Source organism: Petaurus breviceps, unplaced genomic scaffold (genome assembly GCF_028583685.1).
Source record: "Petaurus breviceps papuanus isolate PSGF00001 unplaced genomic scaffold, PetGlider_PUasm1.0 90845, whole genome shotgun sequence".
NCBI classification, from domain to species: Eukaryota; Metazoa; Chordata; class Mammalia; order Diprotodontia; family Petauridae; genus Petaurus; species Petaurus breviceps.
In genome coordinates, this window is record NW_027187359.1 from 12,743,877 (window position 1) to 12,762,792 (window position 18,916).

Genomic DNA, 18,916 nt, shown 5'->3' on the forward strand with positions numbered 1-18,916 from the left:
GTAAGAGACCTCCCTGGACCTAAATGGGAGATTTTGTCAGCTTGGTAGGACCTATCAGAACTTCACTTATATTGGTCTAATCTCAGGAAACTAAGGGACTTTATGAAGGAAGGTGGGCAACCCTCAGGCAAGAAGAAGCAAAAGTCACACAGAGCTTTTGGCTGATTGATAAGTCAGACTCAGCACAGGTCCTTCTAGTACAGTGATCCTCGACTATCATGGTATAAGGATTTTAAGTTAGAACTCTTTAATGAGAAATTGTAGGTAGCAGCCTCGCTCAATTGTTTATGCAGGATTTGGAAGTCCTGGGGCTAATATCTGTGTTCAGGCCACCAGCAGGCTTCATCTTGCCGCCTTTATCTGTATCTCAAGTGTACCTATGGACATAGCAACAGACTCTAATTTGGTACATTGGGAAAAATGCTGGAGGTAGGAAGACCACCTCTGCCACTTACTCTTTGTATGACCTTAGGAAAGCTATTTAGCCTCTGCAGGTCTCATTTGTCTCATCTACAAAATGAGAGATGATCTTTCAAGTTCCTTCCAGTTCTAAATCTATGTTGCTGTATTATTATACACATTATACACATAGGTGTATAATGCCCACTAGGTGGCCACATTGTGTCTGCAAAAGGAAAAATATAACATTTTTTTCATGGGGAGTGAGGAGTTTGAAGGAAAACAAATGCAAACTAGGAAAAAAAAAAGATTGTGATTATGTAACTATAGTTCTGTTAACAGATACACACATGCACACACACACATTCTTACTCTTTTCAGAAACAAAAGTTCCAAATAATGGACTGGGAATAGGAATATCCTTGGTCTAGTTACATGTTGTTCAGTCATGTCTGATTCCTCATTACTCTTTTTTGGGGTTTTCTTGACAAAGACACTAGAATGGCTTGCCATTTCCTTCTCTAGCTCTTTTTACAGATGAAGGACTGAGGCAAACAGGATTAAGTGACTTGCTCAGGGTCACACAGCTAGTAAGTGTCTAGCCAGATTTGAACTCACGAAGATGAGTCTTCCTGACTCTAGACTTCCTGACTGAACCACCTAGCTATATGCTCTTCTACCAATGAGCTAGCTCTGTAATCCTGAGTGAATTATACATTTTAAACCTCCCTGGTTATAATGCTACCTGACATAGTAACATATAATCATAACTCACTTGGATATAAGACTTTCAAGTTTGCAAAACATTTTCCTTAAAACAATTTTGTGAGGTAGTGCAAGTTCCATTATCCTCCATTTTCCAGGTGAAGAAATTGAGTCTGAGAGGTTAAGTGACTTTTCCACAATTCCATAGCTATTAAACATCATAATGAGTAAGAATGCCAGAATGAGTATTTAATCCCTGACTCCTGATTCTAAATGTTGTGTTCTGTCCACACACTTCTTTATGATAAAGGGGTTGGTCTGAGTTCAGGTGCTCTCAAGCTTTAAAATCCTGCCTGGTAATAGCAGACAAAGCATTCTAGGTCATTCTAGGTCTAGGTCAGAAGACCTGTGTCCAAATGCTCCTCCACCACTTACTACCTGTAAGATCCTGGGCAAGTCACTTAACATCTTTTATTAAATATATTATTAAACATAACATATTTATGTAGCATTTTAGGGTTTACAAAAATGATTTTTATAAGTATGTCATTTTATCCTCACAACAACACTGGGAGGTAGGTGCTATTATTATCCCCATTTTCCAGATGAGACTGAGGCAGATAGAGGTTAAATGGTTTGCACAGGGTTATACAGCTGCTAAGTGAGGTTGGATTTGAACAGCTCTTCCAGTCTACAAGTCCAGTACTCTGTCCATTGTGCCAACTAATTCCCTCTAAAAATATCAGGAGTTGAGTCAAAGGTGACAGATATCACAATGTTACCTGGACTTTTACCAGTATAATGAACCAGAGTGACAGAGGTGGTCTGTAGAAAAGCAAATATGCTGGTACTAGAAGAAAGAGTTTGGACTAAAAATGGGTATAGAGATCACCCCTCTATTGTATTTGTCATCTACCCAAGGGTGTTTCCCTTCTTCTGCCTGTGACTCAGTTTCTTCATCTAAAATTTAAGGCTAATAACACACTTCCTACCTCAAGGACTTCTGAAGAAGAAAATTCTTCATAAATACAAGCCATTTGTTATTATTATCTTTATCATTATTTATAGTAATATTGAATAGTTATTAAATCAAGAAAGTATTACATATTTAATAATGATTACTACTCCTAACTATATCATGGTAAATCTTGAGTGGTAGGAGAAGAGATGGCAAAGAAGGATGTTTCTTCTACACCAATTGAACTTGATGAAGTCATCTGACAAAGGTTCTAAAATAAGCCTGCCATTTACACTGGTCTGAATACACACCAATCTATATTTTGTTAACTCCCATTTGCTTCCCACCAGTGCTTTGAGATCACATTAACCTTAAAAGCAAAATCAACTAAATCTATTAAGTTTAGTCTCTTCTATCCCTCACCAAAATAGGACAACAACATTTACAAGGTGACTTGTGGTCAGGGAGGGTCACACCCCCTTCTATTAATAGTCCAATATTCCAGTTCTGATTTTTGGAATTAACTGGAAAGGTCCAAGTTGTAGGCAGGAACAGACATTGAAAGTTCTTCACAATAACTGGTTTGGCCATATCCAAGCCAGGGTAACCTGAGGTAGAACTCGTTAATTATGATATAGAATGAGATGTGGTATGGCAGGAATTCTCAGCCTTTTGGGAGACACAGACGACTTTGGCAGTCTGGTGAAGCCTATGGACCTTTTCTCAGAAAAAAAATGTTTTTTATGCACAAAATAAAATTTACAGACTTAAAAAGGAAATGTTAAAATAAAGTTGATACATTTTAAAAATAATTTCATGGACCCCAAATTAAGATGGGAATGTGTAACTAGTAACGGTTGAAAAATAGAGAAAAGTAAGCCATGCTACCAGACCAAGCATTAGGCTGGCGATACCATACCACACAGTAGATCTAAGTGTGTCCACACAGAAAAACTGAGAGGTCATACCTTGTGTTCAACCTAAAGGAGAGAAGAAAAAAAGGCAGGTTTTAGTTTCAGTGTAGGTTTTTTTCCTTTTGACTGCTTCACCAAGAGATAAGTCTCTAGATTCTTTCATTTCTTTCCTGACTTCCCAGTCGATCATAAAGACCCTTTGTCTTGAACACTGAAATGGCCTAAGATTATGGGATTATACAACATGGAGCTGGAAAGGACCTTACAGATAATTTCATTTAACCTCCTTATTTTATAGATAAGAAACTGTAGATTAGCTCCTCCTCACCTTCCAAAATCTATTGCAAATCTTAAGAAACGGCCTTCCCTAAAATTTAAATTCATTTTCAAGAATTTGGTTAACCTAAGTCATTTGACTTTTCCATGGTCACATTGTGTAATAAGTAACTGAGGTCAGGATTTAAGATCAGGACTTCTGAATTACCTGTGCAGTGTTCATGTTTTCCTGATCTCTTTGAGTGTGTATACATATACATGGATGGGTAATTCTCCCTCTAATCTCAAGGAATTCCACACCTGATTTACAGTCTTACTCTGCTCTAGCTTGCATCCTTATGTTTAATTATTTTACTTTGTAATCCTCTAAAATATCCTGGCTTCCCAGTTCATTAGCTACTTCAGTTCCCATGACCTATCTTCATCCCATCTCTGCCACACAGAGAGATGGCTATAACCTTTGACTTTGCCACTCTCCATAATTGTGTAACTGTTCTAGCTCTGTTAACTGAAATTCATTTCTTTGACAATCTCATATCCTACCACTTGTCCCCGTGACTCAGTCATCCACCATCACTGGGAATACCCTTTCTACCTTTCTTCCCCTTTCCCTCTTCATAAGTCTGTTCCACATTCCCAGAGCTAGTCTGGGAAGGCCAATCAGTCAGTAGGAAGATCCATTATTATTGGAAGAACCTTGTCCCTTCACCTGTTCCTGTGGCAAGAGCCATCCTGAAAACATTCAGTCTCTTAATTACTCACATACTTTGCATGAGATGGGAGTCATCAACTCTATTCTTTCCATACTTGGCTGTACTTGTCCATTCAGTTCTTGTCCATACCTTCACTTTTCTCCTCAAGTTTTTAATATCACCCTCCCTCTCAGTATAAGACCTTGTCTCATACTTAGAAAATTGAGGCAATCTGGCATAAGCTTCCTTCTCTCTTTTTTCTATGCCTATAAAAGTCTTGAACCCTTTTCCTATTTTGTCTTCCTTTTTTTAGTCTCTGATGATGATGTGGGCCTTCTCTCCAATACCAGTCTTCCTACTTGGGTTCTTGATCCCATTCACTCACTATTGGTTCCTCCACAAGTTTCTCTTCTCAGGCATCCTTAATCTCCATCTAATCTCTAACCCTTTTCTATTTCTCTGATGTCTACAAACATACTCAAAAGTCCTCCATCATTTAAAAAAAACCCAAGCCTTCATTTGATCTTACCATCCTCTCAAACTATCACCTAGGCAGCTGGGTAGTAGGCATGAAATCACCAAGAGGAATTTAAACAGTCACTTGTGTAGCCCTGGGCAATCACTCAGCTACTGCCTGCCTCAGTTTCTTTAACTGTAAATTGGGGATGATAATAACATCAAAGACTTGAAGATATATGTACATATGTTGCTATATGCTATAGTATATATATATATATATATATATATAATGGCAAAGAAAGAAATATAACCAAATAGTGGTGAGATTGAAAAGTAAAGAAAGTATGAGGGCTGAGTTATATTTGATTGGTAAAATATATTTTTCTGGAGTCTGATCAAGAGGGCTATAAACTAAATAGGAAAAAGGAAAGAGAAAATTGTTCTCAAATATGTATGTCAAACTAGAGATGAGTAAAAGGCACAATGCAGAAAGAATACTAGTAGAAAAGACCAATATATTAAAAGTAAAAATTAGACAAGACGACACTGGAGCTTCCTTCTACTAAATCAATCAATTGATAAACATGGTACTGTGTAGCAGACTCTATGCTTAGTGCTGGGGATACAAAAAGAGAAAAAGACAGTCCCTGTCCATAAGAGTTCACAGTCAAATCTAATGCCACGAACCTCCAGGTGGTGATGTTTGAGAAGAGAATTAATAAGAAAACCTGTAGCTTTAGGCATTGAAAATACAAACGAACATAAGATGGGTAAGAAGTTGAACTTTTGCTGTTGAGTCATTTCAGTCATGTCTTAGTTTTTGTGTTTTGGCAAAGATACTGGAGTGGTTGCCATTTCTTTCTCCAGCTCATTTTGCAGATGAAAAAGCTGAGGCAAACACAGTTAAATGACTTGCCCAGGGTCACATAGCTATCTGAGGCCATATTTGAACTCATGAAAAATGGATCTTCCTGATTCCAGCACTGTGTGCCTATGTGCCCAGATACAATCACTTAAACAGAAACACAAGGCTACTTTAAGGGACAGAGTGAAGGCATGAATAGCATACAGAGATATTTAGATGACAGGAAGGTGGGATCTTTTTTGTATCCTGAATGGAAGAACTGGGTAAGATAAAATTTTATGCAGATTCATATGATATAGCCCTTAATTGGCTTTAAAAAGTCACCTTCATGGAGCGGCAAGGTGGTGCAGTGAAGAGAGCACCAGTCCTGGAGTCAGGAGGACCTGAGTTCAAATCCGGCCTCAGACACTTGATACACTTATTAGTCATGTGACCTTGGGCAAGTCACTTAACCCCAATTGCCTTGCCCTCCCCCCTCCAAAAAGCAAAAAAAAAGTCACCTTTACATGCACAACATGTGAAAGTCATGTCTAACCACATAAAAAGGGAAATGGGTATTTAAGTGCATCATAAGTTCACTGTATGCCAACAATATGACAAGGTGGAAAAAAAAGCCAAGGCAATCTTTTATGGCATTGAGAGACATCATGTCAACAATTAGCAAGATCCTTATTTCCATAGTACTCTTCCTTGATCAGAACACATTTGGAGTATTGTGTTTAGTTTCAAAGGCCACATTTTAAGATGGAAATTTGTTAACTTAAAAGTGAGGTATGAGAATGATAAGGTAACTTGGGACTGTGGATTTCTTTTGGTGACCTTAGATAAGTCATTGCTCTTGTCTGGGACTCAGTATTCACATCTGTAAGATGAAAGGAGTGGAGGATGGGCTCAGTGACTCCTAAGCACAGTTCTAGTTTTAGAATTAGACTCTTCAAATCCTTTGGACTGGGGATATTTACCCTGAAAGAAAGAAGACTCAAGTATGACATGATAGCAATTTTTCCCCAGGTTTCAGTTTTCTTATTTGGGAAAGCAAGGGTGTAAGGGATGTGACTTCCTGGAAAGAGAAGCAGAGTTCCTGAGCAGTGCACTTTCTGGAGGGAGATGCCACATGGCATCTGTTTATGGGCTCATTCAATCCTCCAGGCCTTCTGCATTTTCTTGGAGATGTTTGCTATCCAGTACACAGAGAACCTCATTAGGACCAGAACCTAATTTTTGTCTGGTCTTTCCATCTGCCATGAGCTGAACACGAGTCCTCCTCTATAATTCATCTCTCTCATTAGAATTTGAGGTTTTTGACAGCAAGGACTATCTCTATTTCCTTTTTGTATCCCTGGTGCTTAGCACAATGTGAGATACATTATAAACAATGAATGCTTTTCAATTTCATTCTATATAATCTCTATTTATAGAGATTATATAGCTCTAACATTCTATGGTTCGATGATTCTTTGTTCAGGGATTCAGAAAACATTCAGAAAGGAAAATCAGAGGCCCAGGATTTGGCCTGTTAAGTTACATTTGTTTTTGTGACTACTCAACAGGACAGTGAAATGCCTGGAAAATATGAGCCGTGAAGCTGAGCTAACCCCATCTGTACCTTGTATACTTTAAAAAGTAGCATCATCTTTCTACTCTGGGTAGGCTGAATGTTGATGGAGACTACTGCGTTGATACCTTCCATGGGCTCTGTCACAGAAAAAAAGTACTGAAGCATATTCCCGACGGTATCTAGACAAAAGAGAACAGTACACACAGTCAGCCCTTGACCTTCCTACCCTGACTCCTGCTCACTGGTCCAGTGAGCTCACTGTGGCAGGAGTATATACTGCATTGGATTAATCACTCTGTCTACTATGTTCCTGTATGTCTGCGTGCTCGTGTAAGCAGATAAGCAGGAAACATTCAGAATCTGGTGAGTAATGAACCTGAAACAGCAAGCTCCCCCAATAGAGACAATGGGAAATAGGTATTGTGCTTGTGGCTGGCATTAGCATTTTACTCAAATGTAATCACCAGAAAATTGAAATGGGCATAAATTCAGTGAATACTAATGTAAATGCTAAGAATAGTGGGAATAAAGATAAAGATGTGTTTCCAGCAGAAAAGAGGTATACTAATTAGAGAGACAACATGATACAGCTAAACATTGATGGGTTTGGGATCAGAAGATCTTGATCCAATTTCTAGCCCTGTCACTTGCTACCTGTGTGACCCTGGGCAAGTCACAAACAAAGGTCTCGGTTTTCTAATCTGTAAAAAGAGAGAGTTGGGTTCTAGATGCCCTCAGAGATGCCTTCTGCCTGTAATTCTGTCATCCTGTAATAGGAATCTGGAAGTGTATATTACTACTCAGACTCTAGGGATGAGGTGCCAAAGTAATATAGGACAAAATATGCTCAGGAGAGCCTTCCCACATGTTGCATTCTATGGCCATTCCAGATTTAGATAGGTGTAACTTTTATTGTCTCGTGTAGTTGGTTGGCATTCTGGCTCACCAATAAGGTTCCAGTAAGTTATATGACTGTCATATTATGAAGGTTGAATCTTGGTTTTTCAGATGACAGGATTCCTAGAGATAGGTGGCATAGGGCACTGGACTTGAAATAATGGAGACGAGTTCAAATCTGACCTCAGATACTCACTGTGTGACTGTGGACAAGTCATTTTCATCTGTTTGCCTGAGTTTCCTTGATGATAAAGTGGAGATAATTAGCATCTACCTTCCAGGGTTGTTGTGATGATAATATTTATAAAGTGTTTAGTATAGTGCCTGGAATATAGCAGGTAATATCTGAATACTAGTTATTATAATTATGAGCTAAAATTTTGATGGTCTGGACTCCAAAGTAGAGAGGGGAACTTGCTTTGAGAGAGAACATCATCCAACCCTGAATAAAACTTACACATAACTGGTATCTTTTTTGTCATAATTGTTGCCCAACTTTTCATGTCAGCACAGATCTTTTTATTTAGTTTCTAGTCATTCTTTTTGAAGTCAAATAAGTAGTCAATTTACAGAGAATCTCTAACCCTCCCAACTCTCAGTCTAGTCAAATACTTGCCAGAACTACTATCTTGCATAATGTTTCCTTGGATCGTTTGGACTTCATAAGGAATTTGGGACCATCTTCCATCGTCCACTTCATCATTCATTACCATTGGATATTGATGACAAATAAACACGCTGGTAAATAACTGCTGGAAATCTTGAAAGGACATCCTGTGAAAAACAAAGGTACATGGTAAAATAAGTATCTGACTGATATCTGATACACTGGCTGTATCACCTTGGACAAGTCATTTTCTGCTTGAAAATAACAAATGGAGCCCAGGATATCTGTACTGGAAATGACCATAAGGCTGGGAAGAATCCCTGAAAGGGATGTGGTTTGGCAACAGTGAGGAGGTTCATGGCTGAATTATCTTTTTGTGACCAACAAACTCACTCTGGGGTCCTGGAAATGGAATGCAGATATTTTCCAAAGCCACTGTAAGATATCTACTATTCTCTTAGGCTAACTTTGTTACTGGCGACTTGGCACTTAGAAGCCACTGAATGATGGGCTTGGAATCAGAAAAAGCAGACATTCAAATCCTGGGGTGGACACTTATTGGCCTTGTGAACCTTGAGTGATATACTTAATGTCTATCACTTAACCCAGTTTTCTGTTCTGTAAAATGGGCTTAATAATTAAGCCCATTAAAATAACTGACCTCGCAGGTTTGTTGTGAGCATGAGGGAGGCAGTTAACTTCTCTCATATTCAGGCTCCTAATCTGGAAATGGGTATAATAATAGCCCTTGTCTTACAAGGTTGTTGTGAAGATAAAATGAGATATCTTTGCAGACCTTGAAGAGCTATATAAACATCAGCTCTCATTATGATGCTACCCCCCCACCCCCACCCCAGTGCAATACAGTCCGATGGAAGCAGGCTTCCTGGCTCTGGTGTACTTCTAGTTGTTATGGCTCAGTGTGAGCAGCTGAACTCCTGGGGGGTCATCAGGAGACTCAGCAGGACAGGAGAACTGTTGACGACTGTCATCATTTGTTAAGTATTGAAAATCAAATTGTCTAGGGACATTCATAAACTAGAGTGTGTCAAGGAGGAAGTCAGCCAGCTCCCTGAGAAGCTCTTAAAATCATGTGATGATAGGAGGAAAAGTTGTATGAAATAGGAATATTTAACCCTGCAGAAGTCATTGAGTAAAGATAGAAATCTCTGAATATTAGAGGGCTGGCATGTGAAAGAAGGATTTGTTCTGTGTAATTGCAGGAAGGACTTGAATCAGTGAGTGGAAGATACAGGAAGGAAATAAAAAGGAGAACTTTTTTCACAAATAGAAATGTGCAAAATATAATGTTGCCTTTTAAAAAATGTTATTAATACACGGTAGTAGATAGGGCACCTGACTTCAAATCAGGAAGACCAGGGTTAAAATCCTTCCTGAGACACTTATTGACAGTATGACCCTGGGTAAGTAATTTAACCTCTGTCTGCCTCAACTTCTTCATCTGTGGAATGGCAATAGCTAGCATTTGTATAGCACTTTAAGCTTTTCTTACTGGCAAAATGAGGGAGTTGGACTAGGTCCTTTTCACCTCTAAATTACTGCTATTTAGAGTCTTTTATTTTTGTTAATATCCCTTCCCCCAAAGAACCTCCCCTTATAAATCTTTGTTGGTTCAGCTATTTATTTCTTTTCTTTTTTTTTTTTTAAGCAATTGGGGTTAAGTAACTTGCTCAAGGTTACACGGCCAGTTATTATTTCTGGGTGTGGTGCTGAGTATCTGAGACCGGATTTGATCCAGGTCATCCCGACACTGGAGCCGGTGCTCTTACTCGCTGAGCCACCTGGCCACCCCTAAGCAATAGGGGTTAAGTAACTTGCTCAAGGTTACACGGCAGGTGTTTCTGGGTGGGTGCTAAGTGTCTGAGCCCGGGATTCGATCTCCAGGTCTTCTCAACACTGGAGCCGGTGCTCTTACTCGCTGTGCTACCTGGCCGCCCCTCAGCTATTTATTTCAATTTAATTTGTCACCTCCTTATTGGCTGAATCATGTGGATGCTGCCCAGGGAGGGCCTTTTGATTGTGCTTTAGAATCTTAGTGGTTTCATAGACCCCCAAATGGAGGAAACTATTTTTGGTTATATTTGACAAATCCAATGTTGTTGAACATTCATCAACCTTTACTGCTGCTTGATGAAGTGATGTCTGAGTATTCCAAAAGTAATTCTGTAAGTTTTTGACCTGTTTATCATGTACTTTGATAATGTCTTTCAATTTTCTTCCTCCTATTTGTCAAAGAAATGTTAATTTTTCTATAGTTTCCTTTCTAGGCTGAAGGAGTCCTGTATTCTATATATATTGTATGACTTTTTGTTATGATGATTTTAAAATTTTATAATTTCTTTTGTAAAACATTATTTTATTTTTAACTTATAGAATAAAATAAGTGTTTCCATAACATTGGACAATAAAAAGATGATTACACATGAAACTTTATTATATATTAAATTTTATAATTCCAAAGCACATATTAAGATTGTGGCCTGGGAATATGTAATTTTTTATCTATTCCTCAGTGTTCAGAACAATATTTTTCATAAAGTCCAGTTTTAATTGATTGTTATTGAATGACATAAACAGAACACCAAGCTAACTGTGCCCAATTGGACTGTGAGCTTACTTACCTTCAGAGATACTGAATCTTTTTTTTTTTTGCTTAATTTGTTTATTTTTAGTTTTCAACATTCATTTCCACAAGATTTTGAGTTACAAATTTTCTCCCCATCTTTCCCTTACCCCCACCCCAAAATAGCAATCCTATTGAATACATCTTCCCCCAATCTGCTCTATCTGCTCTCTCTTATATCCTCCCCTGCTTCCCCCCTCTGACTTTCTAGTAGGGCAATATGGATTTTTATACCCCAGTGTTTGCATATCTTTTTTCCTATTTGTATATAAAAAAATATGTGTGTATGTATATATATATATATATATATATATATAAATTTTTAACATTAGATTTTAAAACGTTGATTTCCAGATTCTTTCCCCTCTTGGGAGGAAAAGAAATTCAATATAGGTTATACATGTGTAGTTACACAAAACATTTCCATAGTAGATATATTGTGAAAGAATGACTATATTTGCCTCCAACCTATCCTGCCCCCCATTTATTCTATTTTCTACTTTGACCCTGTCAATTTTCAAAAGTGTGTGCTTCCAACTACCCTCCTCCCAATCTGTCCTCCCTTCTATCTTCCCCCTCTTATCCCCTTCCCCCCAACTTTCCTGTAAGGTAAGATACCCAATTTGGTGTGTATGTTATTCCCTCCTTAAGCCAAATTCCCTTTTGCCTCTCTGTTCTTCCCCTCCATTATAACAGTTTTCTCTTGCCTCTTTTATATAAGGTAATTTACCCTATTATATCTCTCCCTATCTCCTCTTATTATATTCCTCTCTCACCTCTTAATGTTATTTTTTAGATATTATCCTTACCTATTCAGCTGATCCTATGCCCTCTGTGAATGTATACCTGTACACATATACACACACTCACATATATATTTATATGCACGTATACCCTCCTATATAAACATATATATGTATGTACACATACACACACACATATATATTCCCTTCAACTATCTTCATAATGAGAAAAGTCTCATGAGGTACATTTATCCTTTAACCACGTAGGAATGTAAATAGTTCAATTTTAATAAGTTCCCTATGATTTCTTTTCCCTGTTTACCTCCTCATGCTTCTCTTGCTTCTTGTATTTGAATGTCAAATTTTCTATTCAACTCTGGTTTTTTCATCAAGAATGCTTGAAAGTCCTCTATTTCATTGAATAACCATATTTTCCCCTGGAACATTATACTCAGTTTTGCTGGGTAGGTGATTCTTGGTTTTAATCCAAGCTCCTTTGACCTCCAGAATATCATATCCCAAGCCCTTCAGTCCCTTAGTGTAGAAGCTGTTAAATCTTGTGTTATCCTGATTGTGTTTCCACAACATTCAAATTGTTTCTTCCTGGCTGCTTGTAATATTGTGTTCTTTACCTGGGAACTCTGAAATTTGGCTATGATATTCCCAGGAGTTTTCTTTTTGGGATCTTTTTCAAGAGGTGATTGTTGAATTCTTTCAATTTCTATTTTGCCCTCTGGTTCTAAAATATAAAGACAATTTTCCTTGAGCATTTCTTGAAGGATGATTTCTAGGTTCTTTTTTTGATCATGGCTTTCAGGTAGCCCAATAATTTTAAAATGATCTCTCCTAGATCTATTTTCCAGGTCAGTGGTTTTTCCAATGAGATATTTCACATGGCCTTCTATTTTTTCATTTGTTTGGATCTGTTTTATCGTATCTTGATTTCTCATGAAGTCATTAGCTTCCATTTACTCCAATCTAATTTTGAAGGAATTATTCTCTTCAGTGAGTTTTTGAGATTCTTTTTCCATCTGGCAAATTTGGCTTTTTCAGGTATTCTTCTCCTCATTGTTTTTTTTGGGCCTCTTTTGCCATTTGAGTTAGTCTATTTTTTTAAGGTATTATTTTCTTCAGTCAGGTTGTTGACTCTTTTCATGATTTTCTCACATTGTTCTCATTTCTCTTCCCAGTTTTTCCTCCACTTCTCTTACTTGATTTTCAAAATCTTTCTTGAGCTCCTCCATGGCCTGTAAATAATTCATATTTTTTCTTGGAGGCTTTTAATGCAGGAATTCTGACTTTGTTGTCTTCCTCCCATTCCATGCTATGATCCTTTTTGTCCCCAAAAAGGATTCTATGATCTGTTTGTGCTTCCTCTGCTTGTTCATATTGCCAGTCAATTACTTGACTTTTGATCTCTTTGCCATAGTAGAACTCTGCTTCCAGAGAGGAGAGCTTTGTCCCAAATTGTTGGGGTTTTTGTAAATGTTGTCAGAGGTCTGAGGAGGGTGCCCTCTCTACAGATACCACACTGGCAAGCTGGTATTTCTCACCTCAGGACCACCACCCAAGAAAGCAACCCAGTTCCAGGCAGGTCAAAGCAAGAGTGATTACCCTCTGAATGGTCACTTGGTCCTCCTATGTAGGCCAGGAGTTCCTGAGGCAGCTATGTGGCAGACACTGTAGCCACAGCTGCTGTGCCAATGCCACCTCTCATCCTGGGGGCAGGAGCTGGACCTTTCCAACAGAGTTCCAGGCTGACCTTTTACTTTCTTTTTGGTGTTTATGGGTTGAAAAGTCTGGAAACCACCACAGGTGCTGGTGATTCACTCTTCTGAAGTCTTCTCTGGCTTCCACTGCCTCCCTGGGGCCAAAACCGTGCAGCTCATGTGGGATTGCATTCAGCTCCCAGTATGCTGCAATGAACCCTTTCTGTTGGCCTTCCAGGCTGCCTTCAGTGGGAGATTTATTTCTCTCTGTCACTTTGTGGGTTGTGTGGCTCTAAAATTTGTTTAGAGTCATATTTTATAGGTATGTGAGGTGGTTGTGTGGGGAGGTTGTGCAATTTCCTGCTTCTACTTGGCCATCTTGGCTCTGTCCCCTGCCCCTGCCCAAGATACTGAATCTTGACAAACCACATTACTTCCAGGCCCCATAGTGGGTGGCACAAAAGACAAAACTAGAAAAGCTCATCATTGACTCTTCACCTTAGCTTAGGGATAGAGGAAGAAGAAGGTTTCAGCTTTAAGCTAATTTTTCAAAAAGTATTTGAATAGAAGATATAAATACCAAAACTCTCCATCTTCTTTGTTCTTATAAAGCCTGGTCCTCTCTGATTCTTGGACCTTCTGCCATTCTGGAGAACTAAGAGAGAGAGAGAGAATAAAGTGAATCCTATGAGAGTCATCCTGAAAAGAAAAGCAATAGTTAACAATTATAGTTAACATTTACATAGCACTTTAAGGTTTGCAAAGCATGTTATGTACATTATTTCATTTGACCCTCATAATAATTCTCAGAGGTAGTGCCATTATTACCCCTATTTTATAGATGGGAAAACTAAGGACCAGAGAGGTCAAATGACTTTTTCAGGAGTACACAGCAGGTGTCTGAGGTGGGATTCAAATCAGGTTTTCCTGATTCCAAGACTGACATTCTTTTCAATATACTATATTGGTTAGTTGTTCATTTTTACTTAGCATTTTATAGAGTAGGGAGTATCATTTTGTTTAATAGATGAGAAAATCCAGTCACAGAAAGGTGAATTGTTTTGCTTAAGGTGAATTGTCTCGGCATATTCCAAATTTGGCAGAGGGCATGCAACCTGAGTTTCTGTAGCAAGGAGTTTTACTCTTGGTCCTTTCCCATTTCCCACTATTATTCAATTAATCATATCTAAGTTGAAAAAGCTAAAATAATAATCCCTTGATTTACTAATTGTAACAATAATGTTGTGAATTGTTCAAACCACTCTAGAATACATATTGAAGTTATGGGAGAAAAGTGACTAAATGGTTCATACCCTGTGACATAGAAACCCTGCTACTGCATGTGATTCTATGGAAATCAAGACAGGAAAAAATATTCTGGACCAATAGAGCTATAGGATGATGTGTGTGTGTGTGTGCATGTGTGCGTGCACCCATGTGTGCATGCGTGATTGGTAGGAAAAAATTAAACCTGGAAATAAAGTGGGCATTGATTGATTGGAGAATCACTAAACAAGCTCTAGTAGTCAATACCAGAATACCGTAAGAAATGAGGAGTATGAGGATTTCAGAGACTTGCAAGAGGGTTTTCGTGAACACATGCTGAGTGGAATGAGCAAAACCAGAGGAATAATGCTCATTATGACTATGACAATATAACCAAAGCCACACTGACAAATTTACTGACAATGGATTGCAATGATCGGTATTAGTCTTGGAAAAATTATGAAAACCATTTCTCCCAGCAGTGAGGTGGGGTCTATGGGAACAAAGGGATTCCTGTGCATCAGAAGCAGTCATTCTGTTGGTCAGGAGAGAGAGACACACACACACAGAGAAAGAGGGAGAGAGATAGAGGGGGGAAGATAGAGAGAGAGGGAGAGAGAGGGGGGGATAGAGAGAGAAGGAGAGAGAGAGACAGAGGGGGAGAGAGGGAGAGGGAGGGAGAGGAGGAAGGGGACAGAGGTGGAGAGAGAGAATTTAATCATAATATGGAGATTAGGTTTCTAGTCATGATCTAGAAAAATTCAATAACAACAACAGCAGCTAGCATTTATATCATAAACACTGGGAGGTAGGTGGTACAGCAGATAGAGCATCAGACCTGGAGTCAGGAAGTCCTGAATTCAAATCTGACCACAGACACTTATTAGCTGTGAGGCAAGTCACTTAACCCTATTTGCCTCAGGTTCCTCATCTGTAAAATGAGTTGGAAAAGGAAGTGGCAAATCACTCCATTATCTTGGCCAAGAAAACCTCAAATGGGGCTACAAAGAGTCAAACAAGTAGAAAACTGACTGAACAACAACAAAATATTGCATCTACTGTGTGCCACTATGCCGTTCTGCAAACACTCCTGCCATGAACCAATGGACACAAGGAAATTAATCTTCTTAGCATACCACAGAAGAGTGAATGAACGATCCCAGATCAAGATGACTGTAGTACCCAGCTGAAATGGGGGCAAGAGAGAAGAATATCAGCTCCTCCATGTTCCCCATAATAACCTAATGGGTTTTTACCCCCATCAGTTTGGCCCCAATAAAAGTAGTCTTATACCCTTCTCCTTGACCCTTTAGTTTTCTTAATATAATTTACTTTATTTAATTCACATAGCAAAACAAGCATTTTTATAACACAGTACAATGAAAAATATGATTTCACATGAAACTGCAAATCTACCATGTACAACTTGCTATTCCCTCCAACTATGTGGCAAAGTTATCATATAAATATCTTTTTTTCTTCTCTCCCTCTTCCCTTGTCATAGAGATGGCTACCATTTAGACACAAATAGGTATATATACACACACATATATGTATGTATGTGTGCAATGTATGTATGCATGTATAAACACATACATACATGCATATGTGCATGTATGTGTGTACAATTAATCTACTTCTAAAGTTAATCATACTTCTATTTATCAGTTCTTTCTCTGGATACAAATGGTTGGGGCTGAGCTGTGTATAACCCTTGAGTTTTAACCTTGCTCTGAGGCTTTGGGGGGTAAGGATACTGCTGTTACAGAACAATTCTCCCTTGTAGCCCCTGCTGCTACCATCAGATGCTACTCTCTCCTCCCCTTTCAGAATTTTCCTTTCTTTTCCTGCATTCCTGGATCCTGTCCTAAAGCCACACAACATTCCTTTGCCACAAGAGATGAGTGAATACTCCAAATCCCAGCTCTCTATGTGGGTCCAGGTCATTCCTTCTTGCCTCTTCCCCTGGACACATTATAATTACAATGGAGGGTATGGATATTGGAAAATAACTGTAGTATATCAAACAAAAGGCATCAATAAACCTTTTAAAGAAAATAGCTGTGTGAAATTGGATTAGGGAGTGAATTGAGAAATCCCATTCAGGTATAGATTTGATTATGTGGCTGGGGAGGTTCATTCTAACTCTAAAGTTATGTGATTCTGTAATTCTCCTGATTACCTCTCTTCCTGATTACCTGCTATTCTCTCATTCTTGATAACATTGACATTGTGGTCCCCTCAAACCTATGTGGGAGCAGAGGTTAGAGCCATAGAATACAAAAATGTTCAAAAATAGACAGAACTTTAGGACATTGGCTCCATTTTGCAGACAGTGAAAAAGACACTAGGAAGATGGAAATAATTTGCCTTTTTGTCAATCAGAAAGTTGGAGTGATGGGAGCCAACCTAGTTTCCTGGCTGTGTGCTTTTCTATTCCTTCAGGACTCTGTATGCTATCCCGCTAGATTAGATCCCTCCAGACCCCTAGGTTCTGCTCCCTCTCCCCAGGTTTAGTCTGACCAATGAGCCTTTCACTAAAAGTTGAATAGAATATACAAAGTGTTGAGCTAGGACCTAATTAAGTTCATTCTCAGGGTATGGTTGGCTTTGGTGCTGGCCACCCACTGAGTCTGAGGAGCCCTGTCATTTCTGTACTGGGGGAATGATCATCTCTTGATTTTTCTGCAGCATGCTGAGACAGTCGGATGCTTGATTTTAAAATAGAAATTTTATAATTAAGTGATAATTGCATTTTCTACAAGTAAGAAAAAATAAATGTAGAGTAAATCAATAAGGCATTGATTCAAGTAAGCTTACCTCTAAGTGGGTGCAACTGCAATGTCAATTATGGTTGAGATTAGAGCACCTAAAGCCTCTGCCCATCCCTTTATTTCTCCCCCAAATGAGAGGAGGTACACTACTTGAACACAAACAGATACCTAAAGGCTCTTAGGGCCTTCTGCACCCTCTACCCAGCCTGATAGGCACAAACATTTTCTTGTCAGAAAGCTTATGAAGTCTAATGCTCTGATGGGCACTGACAACAGAGCGTCCCTATACACCATTGCTAGGTTAATGTTCCTAAAATGTTAATTTGAACACACACTCCACTTCCTCTCATGCCCCGCCCCCCCACACATATACACACGCAAATTAGATTATGTAAATCATCACTATATCTCCTATAGCTTAGAGGAGAAAGTCCAAAATACTTAGCCTGGCACTCAAAGCCTCCTCATTTTGGACCTGATGAGGATTTGGAGTCAGAGGACCTGCTTTCAGATCCCAGCTCTGTCACTGCCTTTGTGACACTGGGAAATTCACTGCACTATCCTGAGTCTCAACCTCCTAATCCGTTAGATGGGAGGTGAGGAGGGTTGGACGTGATGACCTCTATGGTCCCTTCCACTTTAGGTCTGTGACCTAATGACGATAATACATAGGAGCAGAGGAATGTAGAGGTTTACCTAGCTATGTTGGCACTGGACGTAGAGTGAGAAAGACCTAATTGGGGCAGCTAGGAGGTTCAGTGAATAGAGCACCGGCCCTGGAGTCAGGAGGACCTGAATTCAAATTCGGCCTCAGACACTTAACACAAAACTAGCTGTGTGACCTTGGACAAGTCACTTAATCCCAATTGCCCTACCTTCCCCCCTCCAAAAAGCAAAATCTAAAAAAAAAAAAAAAAGACTGGATTTCATATCTGGCCTTAGACATAGATGTGTGACCCTGAGCAAGTCATTTAGTCTCTCTGAATTTTCCCATCTATAAAATGGGGATAATAACAACTCAATTCCTGGGGTGGTTGTGAGGATAAAATGAGGTAATATCTGTAAAGCTCTTTGCAAACCTTAAAGCACTATATAAATGTTAGTCATTAGTTACTGTTATTACTATTGTTGCTGCTGTGGTTGTTAGTGCCATACAGTAAAGGCAGAAATAGTACTGGAACCTACCTCCCCTGCTTGTCAAGGAAATGATTCCTTCTGAGAATTCCACTTCCCCACACCCTAGTGAGTCTATTTATTCCTTCTCTTTCCTCTCCCTAATTCTTAAATTTTTAAAGGGGCAGCATAATAAAAATTACAATAATACCTAAATTAGCATACAAACACAGTGTCGTACCACTGAAATTTACTTTCTAGAACTAGATAAAATGGAAAGATGATATTTATCTGTAGGAATAAAAGAAAAAGGATCTGAAGGAAGAAAAAAATTGGA

The 18,916-nt window shown here is 38.8% G+C and overlaps 1 protein-coding gene across 1 annotated transcript in view; it reads right to left on the minus strand.

The window, feature by feature from the left end:
* The window catches only part of CAPN13 (calpain 13), a 189,081-nt gene that overhangs the window by 27,306 nt on the left and 142,859 nt on the right, over window positions 1-18,916 (minus strand). Inside the window, exons 11-13 of the mRNA XM_069071813.1 lie at window positions 8,340-8,497; window positions 6,875-7,005; window positions 3,031-3,042 (exon numbers count right to left, since the gene is read on the minus strand). Of these exons, the coding sequence (XP_068927914.1) occupies window positions 3,031-3,042; window positions 6,875-7,005; window positions 8,340-8,497 (301 nt within the window). The remainder of the gene's footprint in view (window positions 1-3,030; window positions 3,043-6,874; window positions 7,006-8,339; window positions 8,498-18,916) is intronic.